This window comes from Pisolithus orientalis (genome assembly GCF_024613125.1).
Source record: "Pisolithus orientalis strain OTSU chromosome Unknown F5J12scaffold_56, whole genome shotgun sequence".
In the NCBI taxonomy this organism is placed as follows: domain Eukaryota; kingdom Fungi; phylum Basidiomycota; class Agaricomycetes; order Boletales; family Pisolithaceae; genus Pisolithus; species Pisolithus orientalis.
This window is the reverse complement of record NW_026260837.1, coordinates 87,831-106,871: the sequence shown is the minus strand read 5'-3', so window position 1 is coordinate 106,871 and position 19,041 is coordinate 87,831. Positions and strand designations below refer to the sequence as shown.

Below are 19,041 nucleotides of genomic sequence, written 5' to 3'. Positions count from 1 at the left end.
TTGCTGATACAGTGGTTTCCCATCATTGTGGTGAGATGCCAATGGTGTAGGGAATGTGTACAATATGACTTATCATGCCTTGTTCCCAATTTGGAATGACTCAATGTGTGACTCAAAAAAATTCACAGTCTCATTACACTTGGGAACTGCTGTAATACCCATGCAACCATTTTCCAAGCCACAAAGGCCCAAGCATCATCTTTACCTCCCAACCTGGCACTGACATTGTCAACAGGTCTCCACTCCTGAAACTGACTCCACTAGGAAGTCAATACTCCACCCCCATTGAAAGGCCTGTCATTGATAATGTCTGGAGTTATAGTGATGTTGTTAGAACTGGCTTGAGGGATCCAAGCCTGGTGCCTGAAGGAGTTGCTGTAATCATCCCTGGCTCAAGATATAGCGTGCCAACAGATCCTGGCTTGAGAGCTACCTTGCCAACATACCTTGGCTTGAGGAATACCTTGCCCACTCAGCCAGGCTTGAGAGTCACCTTGCCAATGTGCCATGGCTTGAGGACTATCTTGCCAATGTTTCCTGGCTTGAGAGCTACCTCACCAGTGTATCCCAGTGACACTGAGACCCTGGAAGCTGTAAGGGCTTGTACTGTTAGAGTCTGGGTACTAACTCATGAAGTAAATGAGAACTTACCTATTGACATCTGATGTGACTCCATTTTCCCTACAAGTGAAGTAGATGTTGAGCATGGTGACTGGACAAAAGTCATGTGCAAATGATTGCATGAGTGACACACTCATAGTAGGCTGAGATCTGATCAGAGAGATGTCATCCAAAAAGCCAAATGACAACTGACCCCAGATGAGCAAGACAGGATCCAAAGGAGGTCACTGTCACTGACAAGAGACAACCTCAAAAGCTCCATATCTGAAGGTGATGAGCCCTTGATCAAGGGAAATCACAAAGGAAAGGGACCTGACCTGAAGAACTGGGGGAATCTGAACCTTAGTGATGGTGAGGTGAACCCAGAATGCACTGCCCTTGTATCCTGGAATGTCAGAAATAAGTTAGCAAAAGGAGGCAATAATAACCAGCCTGGACCCTTGCAGAGAGATAATCAGGAGGATGCCATGCCAGCCAGTGAGGGCACTCCCCAGAATTTGGCTGATGAGAGCAACAAATGAACCTCTAAGAAAGAAAAATCAGAGTGTAAAGCTAAGAATAAAAGATCCACACCAAAGCCATCAAAGACTCTTCCCAACCCAGTGAAAGACATGGTCAATAAGGTTGTATGTCAGGACCACAAATGATGTGAATGACAAAAGACTCCAAGAGCCATGGAGCCTGTAAAGCAAATTAACCCTAAAAGCTATATTGGACTAGCATTTAAATGTCTTGAGAAGGACAAGAAGCACACCAGTGGGACAAAGAAGAAACACAAGTCATCATGCCAATGTGAATCTTCAGATGATAGCAATTCCAACTCCATATCAAGTGATGGCTCTGAGACCAGTTCCTCAAGTGATGACATGAGCTTGGACTCATCTAGTTCTTTGAGCTCAAACTCTAGCACATTTACTGATGATGAATCATCTTTGAGCTTGGATGACATGTCAAGCACATATGGCAGCTCTTCTAGCTCTAGTGAATCCTCAACCAACTCTAGTAGGTCATGAGGGCACTGACAATGAGGAAGGTCTACATGGTGAAAGAGCCATACTTGCCCATTGCATAAATCAAAGAAAAGATGCAGATTGCACTGCAAGATGATGCTGAAACTGATCCCACCCAAAAAGTACAACAGGTCAGACAACCCTCATGCATTCCATTGTTTCATCACTGAGGGAACAGTGTATGTTGAGGACAGGCATGTAGAGACATAGAAATGCATGTTCATTTTATTGCACTACCTAATGGGAAAGGCACATGAATTCTATGTGTGTGAGGGATCTGGAGATCCTCACAAGTGGAGGTGATTGGACTTCCTCATGGAGTTGTATAACTACTGCTTCCCCATTGACTTCCAAATGTGACAGTGAGAGAAGCTCCAGTTGTGCTATCAAAACTCCAAGACCATTAAAAACTACCTGTATGAACTCAATGAGATCTGGAATATGATCAGAGAGACCAATACAATGAACATATCAAGGTACATGAGTTCTGGTCTGGCCTATGCAAAGAACTTCATTGCAACCTGTGGAGAGAAAAGTTGAATCCAGAAGTCTCAATGTTAAAGAAAGTTGTGGCATCTGCTGTAAGTCAAAGTGTGGAAATGTGGTAGAAACCAACCAAAACCAACACCAAAGACAACAAAGAGTGAGTGGTGATTTACCTCCTGTCTAGCCCACACAGTCTCGATCCAATGTGTTACCTGCCTTGCCAACATCTCCAGCAGCTGGTAGACCTGCTCCAGCTCAAATTCCTCATCCTCAGCTCTTGCCTTGAGCACTCACAGACATTCAACTGAAGCTCACTGTTGACTGCTCATGTGGGTTTTTGACCTCCAGAATCTTGGCAACCAAAGGAGTGGCACTCTGGACTGGCTCTTCAATGCCTCCTGGTTCATTTAGCAAGCTGGTCGCAGTTGTGGAAAATGGCTCAAACTCGATTTGCAGTTCATTGGCAGGGGCTGGTGAGAATCAAGGTCCAGGTGTTGGAGTAGCCCCACAGAAAAGAGATGAGGGGTTGGCAAAGGATTGCAAAGGGAGGAACTTGGTTCTGGGGTAGGTGAACATGTGGGGGTCAGATGAGGTTGTCATTTTCAAGGCAGAATTTTCAGAGTGAGTGTCTTAGGTGCTGTTCACCCTGCGAATGCGAAGTCCAAGTTTTCAACTCCAGCTTTGGTTAAGAGGGTCATGTGATGTGAACTATCACATGCATCCACCTGAGGTACACAACCACTGTCACCCAGTTACTGCAATCATTGAATGTCTGGCTCATCTGCAGGATCAACCTGCTTGTTGTGCTCACATGGCCTTACAATCAATGCTCTAGACCCACAGAACCCCCTGCCTCCCCCCAGGACTTGCAAGCAAGCTGTGGTATGGACAACAGAGCAGGAAGGTGTGTTACTGGATTTCTTGGCCCCTCATCTTTCACAGGCCAGTGATGGGAACTTTAAGAAGGCTATGTGGAATGCCACAGCAGCCCACATGGCTCATAATTATCCACTGGGTCTGGATAATGGTGATAAGACAGTTGAATTGTGTGAGTGGAAGTTCAAGGTGGTAAGTCATCATATCATTCTTTTTTTTTTTGCCTTGCTAACAATTATCCAGCTTAAAAAATCCTACTACACTGTTGCTGATCTTAAATTGGTGGCCTCTGGCTTTGCTTATGATGACAAGCATGGTGCAATGATCTTGCTGGACAATGCCAATATTTGGGATCAGTATGTAAAAGTAATGTAGTTTTTTTCTTGTTGGATCATCCACTAACATCTAGTCAGGCACACAAAGACATGAAGCCATTTTGCAATTCTGGGTTCCCCCACTTTGCCAGTGTAGAGCTCCTTCTCCCCTCACATGGCTGAGGTCAGTTTATCTACCAGCCACATGCCACTACTGCACCTTCTACAACCACAACCTCTGCCTTCAATACTCCTGCCTCTACTGCACCCCCCACCACTTCGACTATTCCTACCCCCCCTTCCTCCCTCTCCCTCCTTGACATGACACACACTCTCAATGCTCACTGTTGCAAAGACATGCAGTCTGTGGATCCAAACTTCATCCCCCCTTCCACACCATCCAGTTTTTTGTTGCATGCATCAGCCAGGTCATTGTCATCATCAGCTGTCACCAGCATCAGTTGCAGAAAAAGGAAAGCCAAGTCCATTGCAATGTCTGAAGGTGGATTGAAGCACTCTCAGCCCCCATCAGCCAAAGTGCATGCTGAAGAAGATTGCAGTTCATTCATTGCTGCCATCACCTCCAGGCTCAATAACTTCATGCATGCAATTGCTGCCCCATTGCCCCCACCACCCATTACTAATCCCCTTGTGGACACTGCCATGGACTACATCAACAACATGCTGCAGCTCTCAGCAGATGATTGGATTGACATCAGCGACTACTTCCTCAGCATGACCCTGGATGAAGTGAATATTTTCCTCAAGCATCAGGAGCCAGCAAAGCAGATTTGGGTGCAGCATTGGCTGATGAAGTACTGGGATGGGCAGAGATAGGTGTTTGTTTTGTTTTTTTATATACAATATACAAATGTACCCCCCCCCCCCCCCCTTTATACAAATATGTACATAATAAAATGTACATGACTATGACTAGCTTCCATTTGACAATGGAAGTTATTTTTCTACATGAGTGTGAAACAATTGTAAGAACATATATTTGTACACCATGAAATCTGAATGTTCAGGCTCAGAGAAGGCCCCTAATTGTAAGCTGGTGCTGATAGTCAGTCCACATCTCCTCTGCAATGTTGTCACACCTATTATCAGCCCTTCTCCTCTCTGCAGCATCTGCTGGTCCACCACCAAGGCTTCCAATACCATCATCCTCTCCTGTGTCCATGGCAAGTTCAGGGTCAAAGAACTCTTCTGGATCATAGTGCTGTATGAAATTGTGGAGGGCACAGAGAGCAGCAGGTACTTGAGTTTGGGTGTGGATGCTATATTCAGGGGGAATTTGAAGAATCCTCCACCTGCATTTTATAACACCAAATATCCATTCAATGGCATTTCTAAGTCCAGCATGGTAAAGGTTGAATGACTCCTCTTGGTTTTGAGGTCTATAAAATAGAAGTTACAGGTACACTGAGCAGGATGGAATAGCAACTTACCTTAATCCAGCCTCGCACCATTCTTTCAGATGGTAATGAACACCTCAATAGGGAACCAGAAGTGCATCACAGGTCCCAAACCCTGCATCTGCAAGAAGGTACTTCCCAGGTGGCATGTGCAAGTCATTCCTGTGTGCATCATGCCACATGGTTGCATCTGCAGTTGACCCATCAAAGCCAGTGAGGGCATATGTGAAGAAGAAGTCAAAATCACAGATGAAGAGACAGTTTTGAGATAGGTAGCCCTTCTGGTTCCTCATGTAAGGCTGGTCCTCAGCAGCAGTGAATGCTCAAATATGAGTGCCGTCAACTGCACCAATACAATCCTGGAAAAATTGGAAGTGTGGGTCACTAGTAATCATAGTTGATATGGGAGTGTTGTTGGTGGGGAATTGCACTTGGGATGCATAGAATTGTCCCCCAGAAAAGAAAGCCAACATTGCTTTGAAATATCTAAAAAAATTGTGAGAACAATATCAGACAGTCCAATGAACTCCCTACCTAGTGATGGTCCCTGGTGAGTGTTGGAACCTCTCAGCAACATGCCAGGATGACAACCCAGTAACACAGGTGTAGAGGAATATCCCAAGTTGTTCCTCCACAGAAATTCCATTGTGAGAAGGCACAAAACCATGGCAGGTGAGCACCTGCATCAAGTGATCAAAAACCCCATGGCTGACACCAAGGCAAGTCTGTATCTTGTCTGGATGACCATTCAGGAGCTCTAGCATCCATCCCTCACCAGTCAGGATTGAGGTATGGTAGGGGATTGGTTCTGAGTCAGAATGAAAAAGGAGGTCATAGAGGCATAGCACCTGGATCATCACTGCTACTACAAGTGCAGCAAGATGGCAATGATGATGGTGCTGGAGCTGCTGTGCTTCAAGATCCATAGCAGAGTTGTTTGATCTGTTATCACAATGTTATCTATTGAACTACAAGTTGTGTTGTTGTCTTATATAATCATCACATGACTACATTGCCAAAGTTGAAGTCAAAAACTTCAACTTCAACTTTGGAGGGTGAACAGCTCCTTAGTGGGTCCAGTCACAGATTCTGCTGGGGCTGCCTTCAAGGTTGTAATCAATTTGACTCATTTGTGGGATGGCCCTGCCTCCCCAATGGTACTGGAGTTCTTTTGCTGAAGGTGGTGTCAACTCATTCCCTTGCAGAATTTCACCTGTATGGTACTCACCTTTCTCCCTACTCCACAAGAGCACAAGCACAAGCACTTCACTTTCCTGCACCATGTGCAGGACAACTCTGGCTCCCTGATGCACACAAGGTTCACCTGGGCACATGTCTTGCAGGGCTCATTGTCTCCAGCCACAAGGACCTGGCTCTCCTTTGCCTTTGCCATTGCCCTCATCATCATTGATGTTGTCAGCCAGCTTGTCCTCCTTGCTGGTGGCCTGTGGAGATTTCATTGAAGTCAGCATTCATGCTCTGGGTTGTCAAGGATGTAGAACACACCTTCTGTTTCCCTTTTCCCTTGCTTGTGCTACCAGAGCCCCCCCTGTCAAACATGCAGCTCCTCTTGATGGGTATCCTTTGGTGTCTTCTGGTGCACAGTCTTGACCCTCACCTCTTGCTGCTTGGCCCCAGGTGTGCATGGATGGTGCCTTGGCCAACCTCTTGGCCTCCAACCGCACTCTCTCCTCTACCCACCCCCGGTAGTCCTCAAAAAGGTTGTCAATGTTGAATCTATGCTGCCCTTCTGGCTGCCAAAGATCCACTATTGCTATAGCCACTGGGATCACCTCATTCTGCTGTATTGCAGATTCTTTGGTCATGTTGTGTAGATTGGCATTGCACACCTTCAGGATGGAGATCTTGTTCTCATTGACATACTTCCACCATGAGTAGATGCCAGCCTGGGGATTGGTCAGCATGTTGCATTGCATGGGTCTCTAGTGCACTCACCCAAGTCTGGTCCCAGTCCTCCACCCACTCATATATCACCTCTAAGCTCTCTTCAGGCTGTGGCACTGTGTCCATTAGCACCCTAATGTGTCTTAGAGCTGCTGACAGAGAGGTGATTGCCTGGTCCTTCATGCTGCATACCAGTCATGCATTGTGGATCAAGTAGGCTTGCATGTTGAAGATTGGGTATGGGCTTGGGTAGTGGATACAGGTGTGGCTGGGGAGTGAAAGTTTGACAAGCAGTGAGCCACCTTCTGAGCACATTTAAATCCTGCAGGGCCATCTCATACAATGTGGAATTTCCCTCTGCACAAGGCAGAGTTCAGACCATGTGCCATCATTGTTATGTAATGCCTGCCAATATTCTGCACTCATCTCTGTGGCATCTTGGTTCAGTCTGACCAAGGATGGTCAGCATTCAAAGTCCCCAGGAGGTGTAGGGAGCCATATACTCCCTGAGGCTGGAACAGGAATCTGTCACTAAATTCTGCTGGCCTCTGTGACAAACCCCTGTGTCTCTAGGCCTTTGGATGCTTTCAGAGTTCTTCCTGCTTGTAACCTCATGTTGCCTCCCAACCCCTGTCACCTGTGGAGTTTCTCCTGACCTTTGGCATGTCACCCAGCCAGCAATGAGCTGATCCAGAAATTCCACATTCACCCAGAGGCATCTGGAATTCAGTAGCCAAGCCACCCCCAGCCACCTCACCACTCACCCATGTCAGTTGCCTTTACAAAAAACTCTGGTTACCTCTGTTGCCCCAAATTCCACAAGCTGGACTTTGTGCCAGTACACTCTGCCCTCTTGTGCCTCCCCCTCCTGCCAACTCCACCTTTCACTTGTACATGTAACCTTGTTCTGTCAGAAGATACCCCTTACCATTGTCCCATTTTATTCTCATCTACTACTCACCAGCCTGTTTCACATGCACCTGTATTTCTTTGACATCTGTCATCCTCTCCCTTATTTTCTGGTCTTTTAGTTTTTCTGCCCCACCTTACTCTGATTTGTACCTACTTCCCTTGTACTATATAATTCTGCCATGATGTTGGAAATATACCACTGACCTTCAGAGTTTCTATCTGTGTGTGTTCCATGAGTTCAAGAGTTCTCAGAGTCTGAGTTCATATATTGAGTCTACACTGTCTACAGCATCTCCAGTGGACTTCATGTCTCTTGTGTCTCCCAATCCTGCACTCCTCACCCCATATCCCTCTCACCTCAAATACACTCTTCTCACCACCAATCAGCTTCTCAGAATTTTGTATACCTATCTCACTGTTCCTTGTGTGTCCACATCCCTCTGGAATGAAGTTCTGTAACCTTTGCACATATTACCCCACCCCTTCTAGGGTAATCCTTGACTTCACCTTCCACACAGCATCCCTTGGGTTGATCCTAGGGAATTCTCCCTTCAGCTTTCCTCTAGTCACATGCTTCCCAGAAGTTGTGTTCCACAGCAGACTTCTGAATGCAACATCATGATAAGTTCGATGCATGCCATCAAGAAGGATGCTCAGTCCTAGACTTTTTGAGAAAATTACAGGAAATAGCAGATACTGTGGGTGACATTAGTGATTGGGAAGTAGTTCTCACATTTTGGAGATGATGCCAACCTTACTTGAGAGCAGAACTTACCAAGAGTGGATATGATGCAACTACAGTCTCTATTGTGGCTCTAGAATCTGAATGTGTAAGGTATGAGAAAGCCAAGCATGTTATTGATGAGGACAGAAATCACAAGTCCCCACATGACCAGAGATACACACACAGGCAAAGCATGGATCACCTTAGTGCAGCCACTGTAAAGACTAACAGCACAACAGACACAGGGAATGCAATCCATAACAAGGACAAAATCGCATGTCAGTACTCAAAGGATCAGAACAGTCACTATTGAACAGATCAGAACCCTGATAAGGAGAGAAAGAAGTGCCTTCATGCAGAAGGTAAGTGCTTCAACTGTGAAGGCACAGACCACCTGGAATGGAATTTCCCCAAGCATTGGTAGACCAGGGACAAGCAGAAAGGACTGCATGTCCATCTTAACACTGTGAACATGTCCCCCACTGAAGCTTGCCTTGCAGCCATCAAAGAAGGGGCTGAACTCAGCCTATTCACACTAGGAATTACTCACTCAGAAATGCCTGAACTCCTCCAGCTGAAATGAGAGACCCTGAAGGCACATACACTAGCTATGCTGTACAATGCTGTCCCTTTAACTCTCAACCAGGAGATTGACCCAGACAACTCCCCTTACCAGCACAACCATTTTACCTTGGAAGACTATGGCAGCCCAGACACATACTTACTGACAGACCAATACACCCTCAACAATCACATTCTCTACTATGAGGATCTCACTGATCCAGATTTTAATGTCACCCATTGGCTCCACCTGAAGAAAACTGAGCACTATGAAGAACTAGCCTTTGACAAGTGCGAAATGAGATGGCATGGGCCCTCTCCCACAATCCCAAATTGCCTTAAGCCCATCAGCACCAAAACCTTGGAGTGCAGAGCAGCTCAAACACACTCCCCCAAGGGGGGTCATGAAAATGAAACCTGCATGCTTGAATGAAGTGCTGCACATGTCAAAGGCACCACTCACCTCCTACCCAAGCCCATCGTTGTCATAGTCTGCATCAGTGACAAGCCCTGTCAACCCTTGCTTGATTCTGGTTCATCATCCAACTTTATTTCTACCACACTTGTAGATCAATTGCAACTACCCCTCGATCTACTCAAAAAACCCCTGAACCTCTGATCTTGTACCAGAACATTCATGACAAGCACATACTGGACATCACGAATCTTGATTCATATGACTTGATTCTGGGTATGCCATTTTTATTCCAACATAAAATTTTACTTGGTTTCAACCCATCTCAAATTACTGTTTGCAGTGACAACTTGCTACCTATTTGGGGACCACAAACTATTGCACTGGAGTCACAAGCAGTGGAGCTACTGGTGGATGAAAAGGAGAGATGCCAAGAGGAGCTTAGAGCATATGCAAAGGATATTTGTAAAGAGGCCATTGACACCCCCCTTCCCCCACTTCATGAAATTAATCATGTTATCCCACTGATAGATGATAATAAAGTATATTCCTGGCATCCATCCCACTGCCCTGAGCCACTCAAGCCTGTATGGCATTCAAAGCATGATGACTATATATGAACCAGACAATGGGAATTCAGTAGCAGTACCAATGCCATCCCAATGCTAATGTCAAAGAAAGCTACTAAGGATGGGTTGCTAAGACTATGAACAGTAATAGATACAAGGGAACAATATGCAAATACCAGGAAACTAGCATCCCTGCTACCAGACATGGAGACAATCCTCCACAACATCATGTCTCACCCCTACAGGTCCCTGCTCGATGGCAAGGATGCCTATGAACAGATCTGCATCACTCCTGGGGATGTTCCCAAAATGCTATTTACAACACCTGATGGGACCATGATCAGTCATGTAATGTAGATCAGTGACTGCAATGCAGGTGTGGCTTATCAGTCATTAATGAACCACGTATTTGCACTGTACATAGGAATCTTCATGGATGTCTACCTAGATGACATAGTGATCTACTCTGACTCACTCAAAGAACATGTAAAGCACATTAAAATTGTCATTGACACTCTGCAAAGACACAAATTCTACCTAAGCAAACACAAACTGCAGTTGTTTATGGATGAATTACGAATCCTGGGACATGTGATCAATGCAGATGGTATTAGAATGGACCCTGACAAAGTAGATAAAATCATTAATTGGAAAACACCCACTAACAAAGACCTACTCATGGGCTTCATTGGAGCGGTCAGGTATCTTGCACCCAGATGTGAAGGCATTCACATACCCCTCAGGCACCTGCACAAGACAGTGGTGGCCAACACTCCTTGGCACTGGTCATTCACAGAACAAAGGGCATGTGATTTAGTAAAGGAGTTAGTACATATGCATTGTGAGATATGACAAATGATGCTAGACTACTCACCTGGACATGCCCCAATAAACTTGTCTTGTGACACATGCCTGTTGGGCAGAAGCAGTGTAATTTGGCAGGGAGAAACTATGGAAAAAGGGAACATTATCATGTTCTGGTCTGGTAAATTTAACCTGGCCCAACAGAATTACCCCATGCATGAACAGGAACTATTAGCTATAGTTGAGTCATTGAAAAGATTCCAACACTTACTGCAAGGCACAAAATTCCACATATTCATGGACCATAAAGGTCTTGAATGAATCCAGACACAATGAAAGCTGTCCCCATGGCAGGCTAGGTGGCTCAAAACATTGGGTGACTTTGATTTTGAGATTGAACATATACCAGGCAAGATGAATGTCATCACCAACACACTGAGTTGTATATACTCAGATAAACCTAAGGGGGTGGTATGATCGGCCTTGGAATATGTCAGTGCTGAAGAGGAGCATGCACTGTCAATGCTGCTACTGAACTTGATTACCACCCCACTGTACATGGGCTCACCCATATTCCTGGGAGCAATGAGGTGTCAGTCTAGCACACAGGAAGCTTTCCCTAATGCGAAGTGAGTGATCCTGAAGTTACCTGGTGACCCAACATGATCACTGGAGGGCAGGAGTATGCCAAAGCCTGACACATCACCTGATGTGCCAACAGTACCTGAGACACCTGCTGAGACAAAAATACCTATGACATGTGTTGACAACAGCCTGGATGATGACATCATGGCTGACACACCCAGTGAACAGGAACCAACCTCATTGCCTGAATTAGTCACTATGGCAGATTCAGACTTAGACATATGCAAGGACATATGCCATCAATACCATAAGGACAAATTCTTTATTGACATTGTTAAAAACCCTAAGATCTACAAAAATTTTGAAGTAGACAACAGTCTGATTTACCTGAAAGACAAAGGACAGCAAATTCTTTGTATTCCTGACATAAACTTGGGTTCCTACTGCTTATGCAAGATCTTGATCTTGCACATGCATTTAATCTTAGCACACCTAGGCCCTGGGAAAACTACCAACTACCTACATGACAATGTATGGTGGAAGGGGATCAATTCAGATGTAGATGAATTCTGAAAATCCTGTACACTATGTCAGACCTCTAAGCCCAGTAATCATCCCAGCTACAGACTATTGGAAATGCTTGATGTCCCCACATACCCCTGGGAAACCATTAGAATTGACTTTGTTGGCCCCTTTCTGGAATCACATACACTTAATGGAACCTTCAACATGACACTTGTCATAATTGATTACCTAACTGTCATGGTACACCTCATCCCTATGAAACAGACTTACCATGCCAAAGACATTGCTGAGGTAATGTTTGATAGAGTATACAAGAATCATGGAATGCTGCAGAATATAATTAGTGACAGAGACTTGCTATTCACAAGCACTTTCTGGAATAAACTAAATGAACTAATGGGAACTGAGCTAAGAATGTCATCAAGCTTTCACCCACAGACAGATGGAATCACTGAGTGGGCCAACTGCACATTTACTCAGATGCTATGTGCCTGCATATCCCCAAACCAGAAGGACTGGGCCTTGAAACTACTGGCAATTGAATTTGCAATGAACTCAGCTCAGTCAGAAACTACCAGGTTTACCCCATTTATACTAAACTATAGGCAGTCTGTAGAATATATACTACAGGACTATTAGCTGAGTGTAAAGACAGGATGTGGAAAGTGCTCACCTCAGTTGGGTTAAGTAGCCAACTGAGGTGTGACTATGCTACTTGAGTGTGAAAATGAACATGATTATGTAATATGGCTAAATGCGTACCATAATACTAAGTGGATGAAAGCATAATGTGAAAGGCAGAATATACAACATGGTTGCCAAGATCCACAATCTGGGAAACCAACTCAGAAATCCCTGGTGTAAGAATATTTGCCCAGCACATGAAAAATGCCATTATGCAAGCCCATGATTTGATTATTTCTGCACATATAAAACAAACTACTATGGCAAACCAGAAATGTAGGGATGCACCATTTGTTAAAGGCAACTTAGTATACCTATCTACAGCCAACATAGCATTACCTAAAGGGCATGCTCAAACACTCATGCCTAAGTTTATCAGCCCCTATAAGATCTTAGATGACTACCAGAACAACACATTCCTGCTTGATTTGCCAAATGACCTCAAACAGCACAGCATACACCCTGCCTTTCATGCCAGCCTGTTATGTCTGCACATCCCTAATGACAATCAACACTTCCCTGGGTGACAACTCCCTGAAATAATCAGGCTCAGGAAAACCAAACACCTCTCAGTCAAGTGAATTACAGATCACCATGGAAAGGGGACAGATGCCCTCTTTCAGGTGGAATACTCAAGTGGTGACAAGGTTTGGCTCCCATTCCATGAGGTCTCACACCTCAAAGCATTCACCCAATACCTAGAAGTGCTGAACATACCTAGCACTGATAACCTTGCACCCAGGAATCAGAGTGACCACACTCCACAAGAGCTACCTCTACTCACTATATCTGCACTTGATCGCACTGCCTGTCATGAAACACTAGACATCATCAACAACATCACTACAAGCAACAGCTGGGCAACTCTGCCAGCTCCATCCACCAATTACACCTCAGCCTCAAGGACCACCCCCAGGAGGAGCCCAAGAACATTTAAAAAGCAGACTATGAATACCCAGTCAACCAGCACCCCATGATCAAACATTCACTTCATGCCACTCGAACTAGAACATTTCCATGTCACTGCTAAAGCCATCCACAATGGCTCATTTGACATCAAACAAGATGTCATTCCACCCAGTTATGTTAACTTCTGCATCCTTCACACAGACAATCCTGATCCATATCTATGATACCCCCTTCCTCCTGCATTCAGGCAAGCTCAAATGGCAAAGCCCAGAAGGAACTCTACTCAATGCAGTAACAACCAAGCTGGATACCTAACCCAGGTCATTTTTGATTGCTTCACAGCAGATACTGCCACTTGTAAGTGTGCCCCCTCATGGGAGACATACTGCACTTACCATAGAACAGAACAAGCAAACACAGCTCATGGTAGTCAAAGGCACTGCTGGCATGAACCTTACACACCCAGGAGTCGAGGCAGAGGGTGCGAAAACCACAATCACCCCAAGCAAGGAGGGTGGGCTACTTTCTTTAAGAACTGCTCTCGCAACTTCCACAATCCACCCTTTGAGAATTTCTCTCAGACCCCAGCTCAGCCCAACATGTCTTTTCTGTCTAATAACCCTTGCGACCCTTTTGGCAAATTCAATGACTACTTGGCAAATGTTGATGCTATGTTACAGAACCTAGAGATCAACTCTACCATCAACAGCTCTCAGAATATCCCTACCAGCTCAGAGACCACTGGTCCATCCACAGGTTGGACTATCATCTTCATTTTCTCCATGATTATACTTATGATCTCTGCAGCTGTGACTCCAATGGATAGCACAGTAATGAACTAAACAATTTAACCTTCTTGTTGAAGGTCAGGAGGGCAAATGTAATGATTCATGATCTTACATGACCATTAATGCCTCAGAATGATACTGCTTTGTTTCCCCTTTTCTTTCCCTTCCTTTATACCCCCCTTTTTAGTTACTTGTTTGTCTCCTGCCACACTCTGGATGTATATACACCATAGTTACTGATGTACTTACCCCCCAGTCTACCTCAAACAGAGACTTTTGGCCAGTCATAAGACTTACTCTAATGAGAATGGACTACCCCCATGTGACTTAAACAAAGTCACTTTCATCACAATATAGGACTGAATAGCTGACTGGGGTGGCCAGTCCATGGGCCAGGAGATGAATGACAGCTTGTTACTTTGGATGGACCAGCAGATTGATTTCAGCTTGGTGCCCTTTGATGTTTGGCTTGTCAACTAGTCAATGGAGCTGGCACAGCAAGTGTTGAAGTAGTCAGGAGGCTGGCAGTGTCTTCTGGGGATTGTTGCCAGCAAGGCCTTGAATGGGAGGCTTTTTACCACACCTCAGACTTGTCTCCCCTCCTTTTGGGCAGGCTGCATGAGTACTTTGTACAGTGGCATTGCCAGCACACCCTGCCAGCTAGCACTGTACAGGGCCAACTCCTTTCCTGGCATCTAACACATTGCTCAGCTTCTGGCACTACCTCCCAGAACTCAGGAGGGTTGTTGATGTCTTGCCAGTCCTGCACATCCTTGTTGACTGCTGATTTTGCCTTCTTCAGTGGTTGCCTTGACTGGCTCTGGCCTCTACTGGTCTGATCACCAGCATCAACAGGCTTGGCCACTGGCTAGCCATGTCTTGACTGGCTATGGCCCCATGCCTTCTCCCTGCTCTGATCATCTTCATTTCCTGGTCTCTGCATCACCACTCCAGTGGTCCTAGCTGTAGGGTCTGTGGGTCCATCGTCAGATCCAATATCAGTGGTCCACCCAAGTGCCATCCTCAGGATATGTGCTCACCTGGAACCTGAATCCCTTGATCCCCATCTGTACCCAATTCTTTCCCCTTCCCCTTATCCACAGGTTGTGCCTGCTGCCTGGCCCTCAACAATGGCCAGGTAAGCTCCTCCATGACCTTGTAATATGGGTGAGACTTGGGCTGCTGGCAAAGTTGATACCATGCATGATCCTTCACATCTGCCTCTCATACTGTCATCATCTGGTTGAAAGGAGTCCATTTCTGTGTTGCAAAGATGATTTCCAGGTCAATCATCAGCATACACAATGGCAATAAGATGCAGAAGCAACTTGAATGCTGGGGGGAGATGGTCAACAACCATTTGGACCATGCCCTACATAGATGTCAGGAATGGATATCATGGCTGGGATTTCACTTACCAGCTGGGCCCACACAATCTCAACCACTTTCCTCCAGTGCTTACTGTCCTGGCCCTGAAGCCCTTTCATCACCTGCATTGTAACCATGGCAGCTTCCTCAACCATCTGCTTGGCATTTTCAGCAGTGATGGCCAGCCAGATGTTTGTTGGTTGATTGTGCTGGGGTGAAGGTGCTGGTGTTGGCAGTAGACATAGTGCTGTTAAAACCCAAGTGTGCAAGTGGTGGGTGCTTGAGCAGTGTGTTGAATTTGCTGGCTCACATACACTGTTCAACACACTTACATAAGCACAATACAACTGCTCACTCCAGTGATGCTGTGATTTACAATATTCAATGTATGGGTTTAACCATTGAACATATTTTGGTGGTAGTAGTGTATGGCAGTTGACAGTCATTCCACTAAGTGCCCATTTACATTATGTATGCACTTGCACATCCTGCATGATGACTGGTGAAAAAATATTATGTAAGACAATCTTATCACCAGTACCAAAATCATTCTCAACATCTGTGTAATCCCCATGCACCTACAACATTTTGAAACTTTCATATGGCTCCTAGAAATGTTAGGTTCAGTTCTGGCAGTCCAGATAAACTCCATAAGTCAACTGGTCCAAGGACCATTACTTCTAATGACTGTGGGCAGTAATTCCATCATGCCATGATATGCACTAGCTCACATCTCTTGATGAGGATGAGGAAATGTTTACTGAAGATGGCCCACCAGACACACCATCATCCCCATTACATGAGCCACCTTTCAAGCTGTCCCAGGCTCAAACAACATGCCCAACCAGACCTGAACCATCCTTCCAGCCCCCTGACTCACCCAGATCACCTTTGATAGAGCTAGCATGGGAGTCATTGGCACTGTCTCCCTCCTATAGTAGCCCATTGGTTGAGCCTCCTTGGGACTCCATATCAACATGCCTCTCTGACAGCACTCCATTACTTGTGCCAGCATGGGACAGATCACCACCACCTGTTGCCCCAGCTACTGCCACTCCATTGCAGGAGCCAGCTTGGGGGTCCCCCCCACCATTTCAGTCCCCACTGGTCAGTCCTTTACAAGAACCAGCACTTCAGTTGCCTGTTGCCACAAGATCATCAACTTACATCTACCCAACCCAGCCAGCTGGCCAATCATCACAACCATTCATCTTATTGCATGCACCCCCATTTTGGTCCTTAACTCCCTCTGTGTCACCAGCCTGTAGTGATCCTACCCCAGTCCCCAGCCCAACAACATTTGCACTGCCCAGTGGCAATTTCCCTGGTCCTCAGCAACCTATGGACCTTTTGGACACTCCTGCATCACTCAGCTCCACATCAATACTGCTGGGTAGATCCCCATCACTGGTGCCAATCCCATTGTCACATTTAGACCTTTTTGAAGTGTAATGACAGCAATGCAGTTGATGGCAGCAATCATGTTGATTGGTTTGTATTGACAGCTGACCTGGTTACAGAAACAGTTGCATATGTTGATGATGACCATTCTGAGCAGTCACATCACTGGATGAAAGCAACAGCACTGGCCCACATATTGAATCAGAAAAGTTTTTTGGTCAGTCATGCAGGAACAGAGTTGATGAATGAGAACTTGCCTGGCTTTCCAACAGCAGTGTTCCTGCACCTGGATCCATGGGGCATTGGTGGCTTTAATCACCCTGCATGATGGCCTGACCAACAGATCTCCTTCCAATGAGAACTTACATCAGTAGACCACTTTGTGAGCTGGTAGTCCTAGGGAATCTGTCCAGTGCTGGACAGCTCTGGCCAGCTCTGGCCAGCAAAAGTGATTTACTGATGTAGAAATCTGCTTTGGCAAGTAGACTCCCCTTTTGCAGGGGACACCACCTTTCCTTTTATATGTTGGAACATCCTACAAAAATGAGCAGCAAGTCAGAATTCAGCATCCTGTATACCATCCACTCAATGTCACAGTCTTGTGAATGATATTCAAGAGGTGGAGTCAGACATAACAGCCTTGGCTGACAAATTGGATTGCAACCCAAAGGCAAGGTTAAATACCCTGGGCAAGCAAAGAGCATTGCAATTGTTTTGGAAGATGAATGTGATCTGTCAATTGTTGCCTGGTAGTGATGGTTATAAGTTGTGCCATTGTAATGAGATCCAGTTCCCTTCCATGAGCTTTAGGCACCCCTGCCTTTTTTTTGACCTTAAATCCACATGACCCTACCAACATTCTTGTTGCTCATTTCGGAGGTATGGATACATCTCATTGGTGTGAACTGGGTGCATACGAGCAAGCCATTTTTGTCACTTCACATCCAGCCACTGCCACTAAGGCTTTTGATGTCCTGATTCATGGTTTTTTGGATATTGTTGTGAAGTATAACAAGGGCAGCAGGTTGTTTGGAAATTGTACTGGATACTATGGTACTGTCAAAGCACAGGGAAGAGGGACACTTCATTGTCACATGCTGCTGTGGATTGAGGGGCATCCAAACCCTGAATGTTTGCAGTCACTTATGAGGGATGACCAGCGATTTGAACACTCACTTTTTGAGTGGTTGGAAGATATTATTTGCTGTGAACCTCCAGTGTCATCTGTTAACTGTCTTAACACAGTTGATGAAAATCCTTCAAAGCTAGCATGGCCTGAGGATGAGCTCGATCCATGTTTAGAGGAGCCACCTCAAATTGCCAAGTTGCACAAATGTGTGTTTGAGGAAGCATTTCACAATTTCATTAGATGGATTGCAATTGAATGTAATCAGCACAAACACATGCCCACCTATTTTAAACATCTTCATTCAGGCAAGGAACCTCAAGATGAGAATTGTCATATGCACATTGATGGTTCTGTTCGAGCACAGTCCTACCTTGACCCAGAGACACAATCCATCCTTCTTCATTGCCTTCACCCCTGGGTCAATAACTACAATGACATTGTTCCCTTCCTTCTGCAATGTAATATGGACATTGAGTTTATTTGGATCTGGTGCAGCAGCAAAGGCATCAACTTACTATATAAGTGACTACATCACCAAGAACAATCTTCAAGTCCATGTTGGTCTTCAGGCTATTTTGGCTGCTATTGACAGCCACTGTAAACACTTCATTGATGACATAGAGACCACTTCCTTGGTGCATGAATGAAACCTGCTGACAAAAACCATTAATGCTATGATGGGGAGGTGTGAGGTCTCTCATCAACAAGTCATGAGATACTTGATTGGAAGTGGTGACTTTTATACCAGCCATGAATTCTGCACCATCTCCTTTTATGAATTTGTGGATATTGCAATTGTGCATGAGCTTCATGTAGATGGTGATTGTGATTGTATGGTTGAAGGACTTGCTAATTGTCCTGGAAATTTATTCAGTTCCACATGTACAGCACATACATCTGATGGTTCATTGTCTGTTGTGTTAGAACTGCTGGACTATTTGATGCACCCTTCTATACCTCCATTCGAGGGGATGTGTTTATGGGAGGTTCTGGAACAGACACAAAAAGTGAAATGAATGTCTAGCAGTGTGAATTCT

General features: G+C 45.3%; 2 protein-coding genes across 2 annotated transcripts; both read right to left on the bottom strand.

Annotated features, from left to right (window-relative positions):
* Positions 1 to 5,841: 5,841 nt before the first annotated feature.
* F5J12DRAFT_786405 (uncharacterized protein) lies at positions 5,842 to 6,813 on the bottom strand (the record flags this gene model as incomplete). The annotated part of the gene is made up of 5 exons (XM_051743440.1): positions 5,842 to 5,885; positions 5,954 to 6,029; positions 6,050 to 6,170; positions 6,232 to 6,632; positions 6,682 to 6,813. The coding sequence occupies 5 exons, from the start codon at positions 6,811 to 6,813 to the stop codon at positions 5,842 to 5,844; spliced, it is 774 nt and encodes a 257-aa protein (XP_051595370.1).
* An 8,161-nt stretch (positions 6,814 to 14,974) lies between these two features.
* F5J12DRAFT_786404 (uncharacterized protein) lies at positions 14,975 to 16,489 on the bottom strand (the record flags this gene model as incomplete). Its single annotated transcript, XM_051743439.1, has 8 exons — positions 14,975 to 15,078; positions 15,147 to 15,315; positions 15,337 to 15,366; positions 15,410 to 15,478; positions 15,525 to 15,697; positions 15,803 to 15,839; positions 15,954 to 16,052; positions 16,355 to 16,489. 8 exons carry the CDS (start codon positions 16,487 to 16,489, stop codon positions 14,975 to 14,977), a joined length of 816 nt encoding a protein of 271 aa, XP_051595369.1.
* Between the last annotated feature and the right edge of the window lie 2,552 nt (positions 16,490 to 19,041).